The 16,965-nt window shown below is 41.3% G+C and overlaps 1 protein-coding gene across 1 annotated transcript in view; it reads left to right on the top strand.

Annotated features, from left to right (window-relative positions):
• Positions 1 to 16,965, top strand: part of Dner (delta/notch like EGF repeat containing) — a 273,389-nt gene that overhangs the window by 207,570 nt on the left and 48,854 nt on the right. Inside the window, exon 9 of the mRNA XM_051154204.1 lies at positions 5,596 to 5,820. Coding sequence (XP_051010161.1) covers positions 5,596 to 5,820 — 225 coding nt within the window. The remainder of the gene's footprint in view (positions 1 to 5,595; positions 5,821 to 16,965) is intronic.

The following is a 16,965-nucleotide window of genomic DNA, read 5'->3' as shown; positions in this document are numbered from 1 at the left end:
TATATTGGCTTGTTCTGATAGCTTGTTACTTTTACTCATGGCTCAAAGGTTTTTGTTATAAATTCCTTTGGTTTCCTTTGCATACAATCATAGCTTGATAAATAATATAGCCATGCTGTTTTCCTTTGTATGCTTTAAACTTTTACTTGCCTTCTGCATATAGTGAAATGGTGAGTATATGCACAGAGGCTGGAATCCTTTTCTTGTTTTTTATAATAAGGGGATAGACATTACTATACCACTAAATATAATGCTATCTATATCCTATAATTATAGAAGAGATTACCCTCTATTTTAGTTTTCTGAAGTTTTTTTTCTGTTTTAAAGTAATGAATGAATGTTGATTTTGGATGATAATTTTTTTCATTCTTACTGAAATGACCAACTTATATCAAGTGTTATGAAAGGAATATCTTATTCAAATATTGTATATAGTCATTGATTTTTGGCAATTTACTCCATTAAACACGGTGAAAAAAATTTTTTTTGTGTGGTTTCTGTTTTTTTCTCTATGTATTTGAACCTTAGGTATCTTAATCAGATACCTACACATTTGGGATAGTTAGATCCTCCTGATGCTCCTGCCTGCTTTCCATATTAAGAATCCTTTTCATGTCTTAATATATTTTTTGATGAAATAAGATCTTGTTATTTAGCTCAAGCTGGTCTGGAATCCATTGTAGAGTATTGCTTTTGCTATTTATATATTTTTAATGTTTTTACCCTTATTTTTGCCTTCATATTTATGTGTTTTTATTTTGATTAGTAGGATTCTTCTTGAGAACACATAGAATTTGCTGCTTTTAGTGCAATATAAAAATCTCTGCCTTTTATTTTAGGTATTAGCAAATTTACATTTAACATAATCATTTGATATAATTCAATAGACCTTGAATCTTTTTAATATTTTCTCTTAATTTTTGATTTTTAATAATTTGTCTGTGGTGTTCCTCTGTGTTTTAATTTATTCTTCTTGTGGTTCAATGACAATTTTGTCCATGGGTTGATAATTTTAGATGTGACCTTATTCTATTTACAGATCTGTCTCACTATCCAGAATGGAGTCTATTAAGAGGCTATTAAGTGTAGCTATTATTTTGTGTAGCTATTATGTGAACTGACGTTTTATAATGTAGGAGGGAGGGAGATGGATACTAGGTTAAACGTCATCCAATAAATGAGGCTTCGGACAAATACTAGCATCTATTTCTGCTTACAACTGGCTTCTTTTGCTATAACCTGGTGTGATTGGATATTACAGAATTTTGGTTTGAGAATCCTGGGTACAAATCTAACTCTTGTCTCTTTCTAACTGTGCGCCTTTGGACAAAGTCCTTGATCTTCCTGTGTCTATTTCCCACCTAAAAATGGAGAAATAACAATACTCATGGGATTTATATGAGTTCTAATCATGTATTTTATATATATATATATATATATATATATATATATATATATATATATATATATATATATATATATTTGTGTGTGTGTGTGTGTAGTTCTGAATCAAATCCTTGGAACAGAGTGTGTACTTATAAATGCTTTCATGAGAAATCATGGTTTCAGCAGACTCCTGTTGAGCTTGTGAAGAGATGTTCTTCTGTCTGAGCAATTGCTGTACCTCTTCCCAGGACTGTTATCCCAACAGCTCAGCCACTTTGCCTTGCAGGGTGGCCCAATAACTGCATGTGTTTAAAGAGCTGTGTGTGACCATCTCCTGATTCCAGAAAACATCCTTAGCCATGTTTGGGAACACTGCACTGGGGGACTCTGGGCAAATGTGAAATTTGATTATGTTCCAGAGATTGCTTAACAGGCCAGCTTCCTTCCAGTGTCCCCACACACAATCTCTGAGTATACGTACAGAGTGAAAGACTCACAACTTAAGGAATTCGAATCCAACATTTATTGAACACCGCACGTCATCATGTTTAGTCTCACCTAGCAGGAGTTCACAGCATTTTGTTGGTAAGGAAATGGAACCCAAAATGATAAAAATACTTTGTCCAAGGTCAGAGAGCTTGTAAGGAAATTCAAGCTTTTTTTTTTTTTTTTTTTTGGCTTTCCATGACTGCTGTTACAAAACCCTGTTGCTGTTCTCCTAGGAAGGTCATGTAAGGGGCAGCTGAGGAAGAAGTGAGTCATTTACAAAAGGATTTCATATGAATAAGAAGATAGTAATGGCTTGAGCAACAGTAGAAAACACAGGGTGCACTAGTTCAAGCCAGAGAACTTTCAAAATCTGGCGCAGCCTTCCCTCTTCGCTTTGTTTCTAAAAGCTTCAGCTGTGCAGCAGCCCAACTGAACCGGCCACCCCGACTGCAAAACCTCCTCTCGTGTTTCCCTTTGCAACCGATACCAGGGCCGTCCACGCGCTCTCTGGCAGCCATATGCAAATGTGGCTGCTTATTAACAGTATTTGATAGTTGCCATGCTTGCATCTTAGATCCATAACAAATCCAAACAGCAGATATCACCAGCATATGCATCCCACTTCGTGCCAGAACGAGCCAGGGGGACCTCAGTTCTGGGTCACAGGTGATGGGCAGAGGTGGTAACCGTACCCCATTCTTTTTGCCTTCATTTTGAGTTGACTTTTGGAGCAGATAGGTCAGTTTCTCTGTGCATGGACACGTAGTTTTCTCGGCAGTGTTTATCCTGCTCAGGGATGTTCTGGTGCCTTCACTAAGAATTGGTTGACGTAGGTTTGTGTCTTTGTTTTCAGAGTTCCTCTTTTGTTTTATTGGACTGTGCTTCCAAGTGTCATGCCATTTTTTGGGTGCCACAGCTCTGTTGTGTTTCAGGAAGTCACGTGCTGTGTCGCACCCAGCTTTGCTCAGGTTGTGATTGCTTTGGCTACTTGGGGTCTTTTGTGCTTCCCTGTGAATTTTAGTGTTTGTTGTTGGTGTTCTGTGAATGTCATTGATATTTTAATGGGGATTGCATTGACCTGTTAGTCACTTTGGGTAGAATAGATATTTTAACAATAGTAATTCTTCCAATCCATAATTTTGAGTTCTTAACTTTGGGTGTCTTTTAATTCTATGAATGTTCCATAATTTCCCTTTGCTTTAAAATTTTTTCATACAATGTATTTTGACCCTGTTCTTTCCCCATCCCAACTCCTCCCAGATTATCCTCCCCACCCACCCAACTGCATGTTCTTTCTCTCTTTGAAAAATACCAAAACCAAAACAACAAAAAGCACAAACAAACAAATGGACAGAAATATGGAGTCCATTTTGTGTTGGCCAACTCCTCAGACCTTCCTTGGAGTCTCTTTGCCACCCAGCAACAACCCATTGAAGAAAGCAAATCTCTCTCTCAGCAGTAGCTTCCTGATTAGGCGTGGGGCTTGTGTCCTCTTCCCCTTCTCAGTGCTGGGATTTTATCTGGCTTGAATTTATGTACGCCAGCCCCATTGCATCTGGAAAACGAGGCAGCTCTAATGAATTCGTTCTTCAGTTGTTTGGAGGAAAACCTTCTTCTTCTCATTTCCTTAAAGCCCCGAGCCTCTGTCTGACTGATGCAAGTTGTGGGTTGACTTGGGCAGTTAATCTCCCAAACCTATCTCCTCAGATCAAGAAAATAAGAATTGCTTTGTTAGTGTCACCCATAGGGACAAATGGGATCTTTAATAATTTGAATGGCCATATTTTCTAGACCCAAGTAGGGAGAACTAATTTAATTTTATTCTAAAATTAAGATGTTTGAGATAGTTTTACTTTTGTTCAAATAAATTGTGAAGAAGGGATACTTGACAGTGTTGCCGTGTGTTGATAAGATTTTAAGTATCTTCTTTAATCCGAGTATAATGGAATACATGAAGGATAGAAAAATATTTCACTCTAGGGGACACTTCAAAGCATTCAAACATTGTCAGAATTGATTGTATATTGCATCTTTTGTTTGATTTCTAAAATTTAATAGCTAAAAGAAGTATATAAAATGTTGAAGAGCATTTATATTTTCTTCCACTTCTACTCAGAATGATTTCAAGCCAATTATGCCCACTTCTGAGTGATGCTTCAGATAATTAAACCTGGGGTATTTTTGTTGATTTTATAGATTCACTATATTCTTAACAATAGCTATAGACTTTATCACTACCACTAGGTGTGAGTATAAGTAAATACAAACTAAAACATAGAAAAGGAAAGTGGAATGTCAAAGGAAAAGTATGCATGGGTCACATTTCTTAATTTTTATTTCTAAAATTTAAATATTCAATTTTTAAGTTAGCTTTGAAGTATTGAAAGGAGCCTAGGTTTATACCACTGCTAAATGTACACTACTGTATGGCTGAATAGATGTATCCACACTTATATGTATGTGTAAATTTTTAGGCTGAGAAATGCCAAATTATGTATACAGAAAACAATAAAAAAACACTTATCTGATAATCTCATTTAAAATTAAAATATGTAACAGCTTTACATAATATTATATCATAGAGTATGCTAGCATGCATAATTTCTAGATTATAATAATTCATTCTTCTAAACTGCTCAGTTCAGCGTTTTTAGTAAATCCATGCAGGTGTGCAGCTACTGGCAGGGTCTATTTTTGAGCATTTCCTTCAACTTGTGGGCCACCCACATCTGGTGTCCTTAATGTCTCTTCAGACTCCAGTAGCAGGAACCACACACATCCACTTTCTGTATTTCCATGTGTTCTTTCTCTAGACATTTCCACAAAGGGGGCACAATATGACACGTGGTCCTCTGAATCTGTCTTTGTTTCTAATGTCATGCTTTGGAGACTCACTCATCCTGTGGCATACATTGGTGCTCAGGGACTATTTATCTCCAAATGGCATTGCACCGTAAGAATAGGTGGCACCACATCCCCGGACTCACTCTTTATAATATTTTTATACATGTATATTTGGTTGATCATCTGAATACATTTGTTAAAAACCCTTACTTGTACATTTTTGGAAGAATGAATTGCAATATAGATATTATATACTTAAATGTGATATGTGTCTTCAAGAAATTGAATAGAAGACAAATGATAAGGATGGGTGAAATGTCTTCGTTATTTATTTTCCTCTTTTATACTTAGTATTACATCTTATTCCTTTAGGTAATCATGTCTACTTAGTTTCAGCATATTTTTGGTTATATATACACACATACATGTAATATAGACACAACTATGTGCACGTGAACAACAAATTGATATACACCCAAGCAGTCATGTATTGTGTTTCAATTAGCATAAAAATCACAGGATTTCATATTTTAACATAGGGTTACCAAATCTAAAAATAAACAATATTACAGGTCTTAGTGGGTTGTGACATATCTGAAATAGTTTTTGTATGCAAACATGTTTTAATTAAAAAAGTTTTCTCATATATGTTGTGTGCCCTCAAACTTTCTATATACTTGAGGTGGTCCTTGAACTTCTGAAGTTCCTGCCTCAGCGTCCCTGGTGCTAGGATTATGGCGCTTGTACGTTTGGTTTTACGAAGTGCTGGGGATTGCACTCAGGGTTTAGTCCCCGCTGGGCAGCTTACTCTACCAACTACGCTACATTTCTAGCCCTGTTTCAAAAACTCAAAGGCCTTCTTGTGCTTTCCTGCAGGATACTTCGGCCCCGCTTGTGAAGAGAAGGTGGACCCTTGCATGTCCTCTCCATGCCAGAACAATGGCACCTGCTATGTAGATGGCGTGCATTTCACCTGCAGCTGCAGCCCAGGCTTCACAGGGCCGACGTGTGCCCAGCTGGTGGACTTCTGTGCCCTCAGCCCATGTGCTCATGGCATCTGCCGCAGCGTGGGCACCAGCTACAAGTGCCTCTGTGATCCAGGTTGGTCCTCCACGCAGACAGCAAAGCTTTTCCTAGAAGGCTCGTTAGTCTGTGTTTGCATCTGAGCAAAGGCCAGCCCGCAGTGTGATATACATAGATGTGGACTCCACCCGTCTGTGCGCACCTACTCTTCAGACTTAACTCTTGGTAGAGCTTTAAGCATGCCCTTTCTTTTACCCATGGGCCATTCACACTCATTGTGAGACAATTAGGAAACTCAAGAAAGCAGAATAAAGACCCTTAACCTGGACTGACTCTTCTAACACAATTTGGCATCTAGGGGAAGCTCAGCGCAGCCCACTTATCACTGCACTGTCTGTTAACATTCTTACTCCACATGCAAGCATGCTACGCCCGCCTTCCTCTGTAAGCATTTAATAGTTTTATAGGCACTATTTTTTTAAACTATCTATCCTAATTTAGTTTCTTATGCCTCTTTCTTTCTTCTCCACCCCTTATCCCTCCCAACATTACAACACCGGGTAGGAGAGAAAGAAAGTTAGTGGGGAGAGGGGCCATAGCTCTCTTTAGCTGCTTCCTGCTGGTGAGGGTCGTTGGGTTCCTTGGGGAAGGTCCAATCTCCACTTCAGCACATCTGTAACTTCTTCTGGCCAAACTGCAGCAACAGCCACCAGGAGCACCAGCGGGGAGCACCAGCATTCTTCTTTCTCCAAGACCCCTTTCCCCCACTCTGGGCTCTGGCATTTCTTCCCTCTCCAGAGTCCTCAGAATTAAAGTATCTGCCGCTGGCAAAGGGCCCCTCGCAGAGCCCACACAAGACAAATAGTTTACTGTTGTGGGACAATCTGAATCAGCCCCATATCCCCAAAATATGTTTACATAAATATAACTGTGGTTTTTTTTAAAGACACCAAAGCTTTCCACTACGTAGCTTCATCAATTATTTTCCGGAAATTCTTTGCCTTCACGTTACTGATATTTAGCTTGTGGAAATTTGGAAACCTGGAAGTCAGAGTAGAGACTGGTTCTCCTTTGTGTCTTTGCAGTTGACTGGTGTGTCTGCAAAGAGCACATGGATAGCTCTTTCTTTTCTCTCGTTTCCATTATGCCCACGTCTCTACCCCTCCATGATCTGCGTCTTTACTTTCCAGCACATGAAGTAGAAAGTAGAAAGTTCCCACACGTGACCCTGACCAGCCAGGGTGGCTAGCCAGTGCCTGCTTTCAGGGACCCCTGCCTGTGCTCTAGTCCTGAGATCTCCTATCTCTGTTGCTCCACCTCTCTTCAGGGACTGAGCTTTTTGTTCCTCTGAGTTCCAAAAATTATTGTCATCTCTGCAATGTGAACACTTACTCATCTCATAGAGCTCTTTTGTTACCACACGCTGCCTATACACTGCTGGTCCATAGGGTGGAATAGCCTCTTGACCTCCTTGCCATCTTAGCCTCCGTAAGGACATTCTCAGTTTGCACAATGATGAAATCACCCAAGGATACACTGCTGGGGATATCTCCCCATCTGCCAGTTACTAGTGATATGCTAATGATTGTGATAGGTAACACTCTACTCCAGTGGAAGGTGTACCTGTGTTTAAATAGATTTGACTCAAAACTGTACTCCTGGGCCATTGATGCCTGGGTTCTTTTTTACTTATTTTTTTCTGACTGGGTTCTTAGATGTATGTCATCTTTGGACCCTTCAGGGATACACTTACCTGGATTGCCTCTGGAGATTTACTTTCTATTTGTGGTCTCATGCTCATTAGAGAGCCTGAGCCTAGGTTCCAACGCCAATGCTTCTGGCTCTATGGCCTCAGTGCCAGGCTCAGAACTTCCAAAGGCCACAATCTCGTATCCACAACTCGCTTAAAAGAGTTAGTGGGAAATGCAGCCAAGCTTTCCAAAGGTGATGCAAAGCTTTTTGCACACAGACTCTTAATTCTCTGATTTTCTAAGCAGCTGGTATTTTGCCAAGTTCTTCTTTCTTCCATGCTCTGCAATACAGAGGAGGGGCTGTTTTATCTGCTTGGAAACAGTGTTAGGATTCTCCAGAGAAGCCAGGAGAGGCACACACACACACACAGTGGTTTATTTTAAGTAACTGGCTCATGCACTTGTGGGGACTGGCAAGTCCAAAATTCGTAGGGGAAGCTGGCAGGCTGCAAACCCAGGCACGATGTCTGAGTTGTGCTTTGAAGCTAAAATCCTTCTTTTACAAGAACCTGAGTCTTTGCTTTTCAGGCCTCCAAGAGCTGGGATGAGTCCCAGACATGCTACATGGTCATCTGCTCTACTCAGAGCCCGCTGATGTTAATTTTAATACCATCTTAAGAGAAAAATGGCATTGGGTCCCCTGCATGTAGAGAAAATATCTGGCTAACTAGATAGGTACAATTAATGATCAGAGGAATATCTGGGAGTTCCTTCTAAACCTTGAAGTGGCGTATCCTCAATGCCCTGGGTGATGTCTCTGTCTTCTCAGGGTTTGAATCATCTTTCTCTGCTAGAGTCTTGGTTGAGCTGCCTCTCCCGGCGGGCCTGTTTTTCATGTGTGGGAACCCAAGCCCGTGTGTGGCAGAGCTGCACGCTGAGGATGGAGGCAGAGCAGGAAACGTACCATTCCCTACCTGGAAAGTACATCCCTAGGACAGTGTGGTGTGTACAGACGGAACAAGGTGCCATTATGCCAGGTAGAACCAGGTCTCACACAGGGCACAGCTAGTGCAACCTGTGCACAAGCTCTCTGGAGATGCCATAGCACATGTGGCAACTGGAAGTGAAAGATTGCTGTCGGGAGCTTCTCCATAGTCAGTTACCTGCTTGTGAGTGGCTCCTTTCCTTACAAGCCTCACAGAGAATACTCAAGGAGGACAGCCCAGAAAACAACCCCATTTTCTCCTTGGAATTTCTTTCTTTACTAAGCATATTTAAAATCTTTGGCTTATTTAGTATTTTTAAATTTTAAGTGGAATATAGTTATTTGAAAATAAATTTGTCTGTCTGTCCCTGTCTCTCTGTCTGTCTCTGTCTGTCTGTCTCTTTCTCTGTATGCGTATTGTATCCTAAGCAGAAATATACATTACTCAGTGTTTCTCCTACTTGGCAGCAGTAGACAGGACATGCCTCTGATCCATTCAGTATGAACATACAATATTTATAGAACATTCCCGGCCTTTAGGCTCCTCTGTGGGTAGACAGCGTGAGGGAGGGATTCAGTGCAGTCCCTCTTTGGTATTTTGTTGAGCAATGCTTTCAAACCTTTCTTACCATTGCAGTGGACTGAGGCATCTCCCATTTATGTTTTACTTTCCCCTCCGCTCTCTGTTGAGGCTTCACTGTGTCCACTTGAAATATTTAGATGGTAGTCACCTGGGGTCCAGCACAGGTGGACCCCTATGTAGCCTCGAATACCACAGAAAACACATCTTCTGTTCCATAATACCTTCATTTGTTGTGCAACCTCTAGTGGGTCCTGGGATCCCATGAAGCCTTGCCCATCAAATTTGAGACATCCAGTTGCTTCCAGAGGAAATACTCTCTCATGGTCAGGTAACTTTATGTGAAATGACTTTATGTGCCTTTAAACATCTGGCAGGAGTTTACGTTTTCAAGAAGAGAACATGACAGGTCTGTGAATGGGGAAATTTCTTGTCTTAATTTTTTTGGAGCATGTAATTGCTTTACCACTCATTTGCATAATAGTTGATTCTTGTAAGAATGGGTGAAATTGGGTGTCTGGCTGCAGAGTGGTGGGGCTGGATCATCTTTACAGAGAGCAAACAGATCCTGCTTCATAAATGGCAGCAGATTGAAATCATACCAGATTGGCAATTAGTTCTCATCTGAAAAAAAAACCCAAAAAAACAAAAAACAAAAAAACCAAACCCCGTGCCATTCTGATTACTGCTTTATTTCCATGCTTCAGTTTCAGCTTTCTGTTCCCATGGTTTCCGATGGCGTTTTAATACTAAATAATAAAATGTCACCACTACTGAGTAATTGCTGAAATATCATGTTCCAGTGACAGTCTTAAGTGACAGACCACTTGTTCTTTAAAACATTGCAAATAGAAATCTCCCAGAGGCTGGAGAAGTGAGGTCTTTGGAGATACTGCATATGTTAGGTGTGAACGTGCCAAGGGCATGCTGTGGCGCTTGCTGGTGGTGACACAGTGTCTTGTAATTCTGGTAGAACAGTGGCATCTTTTAGATGGTAGTTTAGAGAGTCGGTGCTGAGGATGACCTGTACCAGAAGCAGTGGCTGACGGGAGAAAACCAGAGTTGAGCTCTCTTTTGACTGGTTTGGGCCCTTAAGCAACCTCCACTTGCTTGCTTGTCAGCCTCACCTCAGTTCCTTCTTAAAGAACTGAAGATAGGGGGGTGGAGAGATGGCTCAGCGGTTAAGAGCACTGGCTGCTCTTCTGGAGGACCCAATTTCAATTCTCAGCAACCACATGGTGGCTCGTGACCATCTATAGTGAGATCTTATGTCCTCTTCTGGCCTGCAGGTATAAATGCAGATAGAGCACTCATATACATAAAATAAATAAGTCTTTAAAAAAGAAAAAAAAAAAAAAAAAAAAAAGAACTGTAGGTACAATGTATTGGAGTAGTTTGTATACAAATATATGTATCAAATTAAAATGTTATGAGTAATATCTCTCATGACCATCAACTCAATACCAGTCAATTAGGCCCCTAGACCTGAACTTGGTATTGGCCACATTTCCCAGCCAGCTCTTCTCTGCCATGGGGGCTAGTGATTCAGGGGTGTCCTCCAGATGTAGACTGCAAAGGAAATACAATCTGGCTCCTTCCAAAAGAAGTACTTTCGCTATTATCTTTTTTTAAAAAAATCACACTTATAGGACTCAGATACTGTTTCCCCCTATCCCCCTATTTTCTACATTTGCCTCACCTGTAGGCTACATTGCTGTTCTGTGTGGCCTATGAGACACAGCTGGTACCACTTCCTACTGTGACAGTCAGGCTTGCCCACATCAGTATTCTGAAGGCGCTGTCTGGAAACAGAATAAAGATAAGACTTAATTGTTAGGATATTCATAGTAATCGAACAGCAACAAGGAAATTAACACACTTATACAGATAGGACAGCATTTAGCTCACTAATGAGTGTCTGGATGCACTCGGATTCTGGGATAAGTACGGTGGACAACTTTTATCTCTATTAACCAGGGAACTTCCTCCAGTTTCCTGGGATGAAGATGGTTCTGGTATAGACATGCTGTGATCTGCTCCAGCTCCTTGTTCATGAGAGGGTGTCGATTGTGTGGATATCTATCTCAGTATCTCAGGCTCCCAGTCCCGTGACAACCTTCCTGTTTGACGCTCCGAAATATGGTGCCTGTTTTGTTTTGTTTTGTTTTGAACCATCTGGTCTCAAAGAGGAGGAAAGGGAGGAAGTGGTGTTTACTCAGATGCAGCTTCCTCCATGGAGACCTGCCTCGTTCCTCATAATCCGTACTCTGCAGCAAAACAAAACAAAACACCCACAGACAAACGAAACAAGTTCAAATCTCTACTTGGAAATGCTGATGGAACTAAGAACTTGGGAAGACAAGAGCTGCCACTGGCACCTGAAGCTGGCCTGTCACTTGCAGGTATGGATTCCTGGAGTTGTTAGGAGCTGGCCCAGTGCACACAGCAAGGAGTCCTGTTGTTCCGTGTTGGACATCAGCATAAGCAGGATGATATTAGGCAGGACTCGGGGGCCAAGGCAGAGTAAGACGAATGAAGGCCACATCAGAATTTTGTCTAAGACATTAAAAGATAAACATTATCACCCCAGCCACCCGGGAAGGCTGAGGCAGGAAGATTTGCTTGCTTACTTTTTTTATTTTATGTACATGCATGTTTTGCCTACCTGTATGTATGTGCATGCCACATGTATACTTAACGCCTGTGAAGGTCAGAAAAGGGCATTGGACTCTCTGGAACTGGAGTTAGGTAGGGACAATTGTGAGCTGCCATGTGGGTGCTGGGAATCAAACCCGGTCTTCTAGAAGAACACTAAGGGCTTTTAAACATGGCTCCAGCCCCCAGATGGTTTTCGATGGCACAGATTTAAAAGCAAACCACAAGGCATATGTTTGTGGTGTGCTTCACTGGTAAGATAGTGTTTTTAGGATAGGAAAGCTGCAACTGAAATGGTCTGGACTAAGGAAGAGGCAGTGCCCGGGCTGTGGTTTTGGAAAAGCTCTTCTTTACCAACCGCTCCCCAAAATTGCTTTTCCTGCCAATTCTCTGCCACCTGAAAGCTTTTCTACCCAGGTGGTCTTACTCCATTAAGGTAGGCATTGTTCCTGGAAATGAAACCTTTGCATCAGTCATTGCTGCATGGCAAACCACCGAGGAACTTGCTGGCCGAAAACAACCATTTACTATTTATAATCCAATAGGATGATTTGAGGAGGGCTTGGCTGTAGTCTCTTCTTTGCTCTGTAAAGCAGAGGGGGCGCCCACATATGCTTTTGTGGCGAGATGGCAAGTCAGCTGGTCCTGAGTTACCCGCAACTCATATCGCTGGGCTGTATCATCCGTCAGTGCTGGCTTCTTCACTTGACAGCCAGGTACCCAGAGCAGCAGCTAAGCCCGATATAATGCAATTTTTGTTTCTAAAATAAACTTTAAAATTGCATTTATCTATTATTTATTTATTGTGTGTACGGGGACATGTGTAGAGGTCAGAAGCCATCGTTCAAATCAGTGCTCTCCTTCTACCGTGTAGGTCCTAGAGATGGAAATCAGGTCAGTGGGCTAGATGATGAGTGCCTTTAGCTGCGGCACCTAGCCTGCCTTCCAAAGTGCCTTGTAAAAGTTGCTGTCTCTTGTTTGCAAATGTTCTATTTGCCTGATCTAGTCTCAGGGCCATGCTCAGCACACACACACACACACACACACACACACACACACACACACACACACGCATGCACATGCACAGATACGCACAGTAATACAGACTTCTTACCTAGTCCCTTGGTAAGAGAGAAATTGAGGAGAAAGGAAGATTCCCTCCCAGCTTCTCTACTTTAGGACGCGTTAAGCATGCATGTGATTTCAATATTGACAATTGGACTAGAACTCAGGATGACTAAAATTACTGGCTGTAGAGCCAGTTTGCTTACATTTTGAAATTTTCTTTCTAATACAATTACCCCAAGGCAGTTTTGTTGGCTGACATATCTCTATGATAGTCTTTAGCCAAAATGGTGCCTCTGAAAGTCAGGTTCAGCCTGGCTGAGTTTCTGGCCATTTGGGATGGCAGCCAAGCTGGGAGGGCCTTGCTAACTAAAATGTTTATAAGTGAGTGAGAGAAGTTTCTCTGGTATTTGATGGTATATCTTTTGTTTGTTTGTTCTTGTGTTTTTTTTTTTGTTTTTGTTTTTTGTTTTGTTTTTGTTTTTATTCCACATATTTGCCTGAGAACAGTAATGCCTAACAAGAGCCTTAAAGGCCTATACATTTCACCTTGTCTGTGAATGTCCTGAGTTAACTGACAGGGGAAATAGTATACTCAAAAGAAAGAAAAAAAACCAAACATGGTCAACATTAAAAATTCCACGCACCAAACTGATCTGGAATCATCTTGATCACACTTCGTTTTCCATCTCACAATTCTTTGGCACCAAACTGTATCACAAAGCCACTCTGACACAGGGCGAGGAACACCACAACTTTGACAGAGATGCTTCTGAAGTTTTGGTTTATCAAACTGACTGCCTAAGATGTAATTTCCTGATAGTATTCTGAGAGAGGGGGCGTGGAGAGGGAAGAGGAGGAGAGAGGAGAGGGGAGGGAGGGTAGAGAGAGGAGAGAAGGGAGAGGGGGAGAGGGTGGGGGAGAGAGAGAGAGAGAGAAGGAAGAAGGGAGGGACAGAGGGAGAGGGAGAGATGGGGAGGGATAGATAGATAAAAACTGTTTCGGGGTCAAAAAGCTAAAGTGGAGATGCATATGCTTCTCAGTCAGAATTTGGGCTAATTTCTTCTCATTCTGACTACGAATGTATGAAACCCAGGTGTTTCCTCCCTGTTGCTCTGATAAAGCACACTCACAAAAAAGCACCTTAAGGGAGGAAGGGTTTGTTTTAGCTCACAGTTCCGGATTACAGACCATCCCTAAGAGGAGGCCTAAGACAGCCAGTCGCATCAGAGCTGCAGTCAGGAACAGAATGAATGAATACTTAGTCCTCAGCTAGCCTGTGCTCAGCCGAGTTCTTCACGTTTCACGCAGTTTAGAACACCCTGCCTAGGAACTGGTGCCTCCCACAGTGGGCTGGGTCTTCCTGTATCAATCAGTTACCTTAGTTAAGACAATTTCCCACAGGCAAGCACTCAGGCCAACCCACTGTAGCCATCATTCATAGCTGTTCTCTATGCAGGTGAGGCTAGGTGGTATTCAAGCTAATCATCACACTGGTTGTACATTTTGAGGGCCTGGGTACCGCCCCAAGAATCCCTGAGATCGCAGTGGGAACTAAGTCCTTGCATGATAACACATTCCCAGTTGAAGCTGCTTGTTTCCATGGGAACCGCACCATCATAACTGTTACTCCACTGCAGTGAGCATAGGCACATCCAAATACAGGGCCTGAGTAGTGCCCACCCTAAGTTCTTAGGACTAATACGTTTTGAATTCTAGATCTCTTTGGATTTTGTAATGTTTGCAGACACATAATGAGAAATCTTGAGGGTGGGACCCCAGTATAAACATAAAATTGATGTATTTTCATACTTAACTTCTATAATATGCTAGAGATAACCCCATGCAATATTTTGTAATAATTTTGTGTACTTTGCCTATAACACATGACATGAGATTAGGTGAGAAAATTTCAACTTGTGCTATCATGCTGATCCTGAGAATATTTCAAATTTTTGAAGCATTTTAGATGTCAGAATTTAGGATTAGGACTGACTGCTCAGTCTACTGGCAAGATAGTAAACTGAAGTGAAATTTAATTAATCATGAAAGAAATGAAAAGAAATTAAACATTTGAAAAATGCTCCAGTGCCATAATCTTTCACAATTTGTGCATGCATACATACATACACACATACATACATACATACATACATACATACATACGTACATACATACAGTTTCTGTGGACATCACCTGGCTCCTCCCACTGTGACCTCCATCATCAATTCTCTCTGCTGGTCCAGCATCTTACCTGGGATATTCCACAGGCAGAAGCATCTAGCCTGGGATGGGAAATCTTTTCTATATCTGATTTTCCCTCATCTTTGCCTAAGCTGTAAGCCACCCCACAGCATAGCCATCTTTCAAATCACTTTGTACGACATTGTCCCCTCATGATATTCATTATTTAATCCTCCTGAGTTAGTTGTAGTGCTTGGAGGCATTTCCACTGGGTCCCCAAGGTGAAAGGTGTGCTTTAGGATGATGGATAATGCTCATTGCAGCGGTCTGCTCCTCAAAGGATGGATTGGTGAATTTGTTGGTGAATGACGGTAAAGGAATATTTGATTATCTAGTTTTGTTATTAAAGGGAATAGTGTATGTTTCTTCTTTAAATGCAGTTTGCTGGCTCAGTCTTTATCTTCTGGTACCATATAGTCTTTTCATAAAAGACATCTTTTTATGGAGCCTCTGTGATTAAGTTTTTAAGAAACCCCTCCCCCATGTAGCTGGAGTAGATCATCATAGGTAGAATCCACCCTCTAGTGGCCAAAAGCAACATGAAAATTATGAGAGAGAGGAAAAAAAAAGGTTTTGTTTTTGTTTTTTGTGTGTGTTTTCATGTGACTAGGTTGTAACCTAGTTCTGAAGGCAATTCCAAGAGAAGTCTTTTCAGATCAATGTTTGCATCCACATACTGCTAGAAAATTCTCATGGTGACCATCGAGTTTAAGATGTATCACATTAACATATGCAAGTACTTCTGTGAGGCAGGCTCACTGCAGACTTCACTTGATTTTTGGTGCTCTTCGTAACCACACCGTGCCAGCCACGTGTCATCTATGACATGGTTCTTTCTTTGTCCTTACATGTGTTTTGGAACGAGAATGCTGCTTGCTATCACAGACAGCACACTGGTGGTTCGCTTTCATCCAAGCCTATTAGCATTTCCCTTTCAAACATGATTTCTGATTTATACACTTAATCTAGAGAAGCTTCCAGATTTTAAATAAAACATTCCATACTGATTGAGGAGTGTGTAGTTCTTGTTGCTAAAAGCATTTTCTTTATTAGTGATGCCTCTTAGTATGGGGGTTGCTCTCTGTGTCCACACAAGGCTTGCTCTTCTTTTTATAGACTTCGAGAGTTCCTTTTATCCTATCTCTTTAAAAGGCCCTAACTACATCAGGCTTTTTCTCTGTTGTCTTGTTGCTCAGTTGGGGATTAACTGTAGAATGCGGTCACTATTAGCCATAGCGTGTGAGTCACTATTTGAACTTGTCATACTATGCACGTAATGTCCAGGAAGTATGAATGATAAGGTCCTCCATATTACACAGATAGCATACTTCCAGTATGCAAAATTATAAAACGTGAACATGTACATTTAAATGTATTAAACCAAACCAGTGTCTGTCTTGGAAAATATTTTCCCAGGCATTTTACTGCATATTTGTCCAATCCAGACATCTACGAAGAAAAAGAAAAAGAAGAGCTCTTCTGCAGTTATTTATGCAAAGGTTACGCTGCCCTATGATTTCATTTTCTTAGCAAATTCAATTCACCTAATTTGGCCAGGCATCTTCTCTATTTACTAATCTGTGTCCCAAGGAGCATAAAAATGAACCATTACACAAAGAAAATGAAAGACTTGAGTCTGGGTATTGAGCAGTGAGTCAAAAATTCTGCTTCCAAGGGAGAAACCAGATCCATCCTTGAAGTCACTCTCGAGGGATGATGTCGTGGAAAGGTGGGTTTTAAAAATGCCAAAGTTGAACAGCCCCTGGCCTTCGAGCTACTGGGAGTGCTGAGCTGGTATCACCCACTTTTTTCGGTGGGGGTGGGATGGGGTGGGTGGTATTTGCTGCTTGTGTGATGTGGTGTTTCAGATAAATAGAATCATTTAGCATTCAGATGTACAGTTGTCACAGTGTGAATGAGCCGGGAGTACCACACCTATGTTGTCTGGTTAGATAATATTTGTGCCTTGGGTCACATGACCACATGGCAAAAGGATCCCATGC

The sequence above is a fragment of the Acomys russatus genome, chromosome 12, assembly GCF_903995435.1.
Source record: "Acomys russatus chromosome 12, mAcoRus1.1, whole genome shotgun sequence".
NCBI classification, from domain to species: domain Eukaryota; kingdom Metazoa; phylum Chordata; class Mammalia; order Rodentia; family Muridae; genus Acomys; species Acomys russatus.
This window is presented reverse-complemented; position numbering and strand designations above follow the sequence as displayed.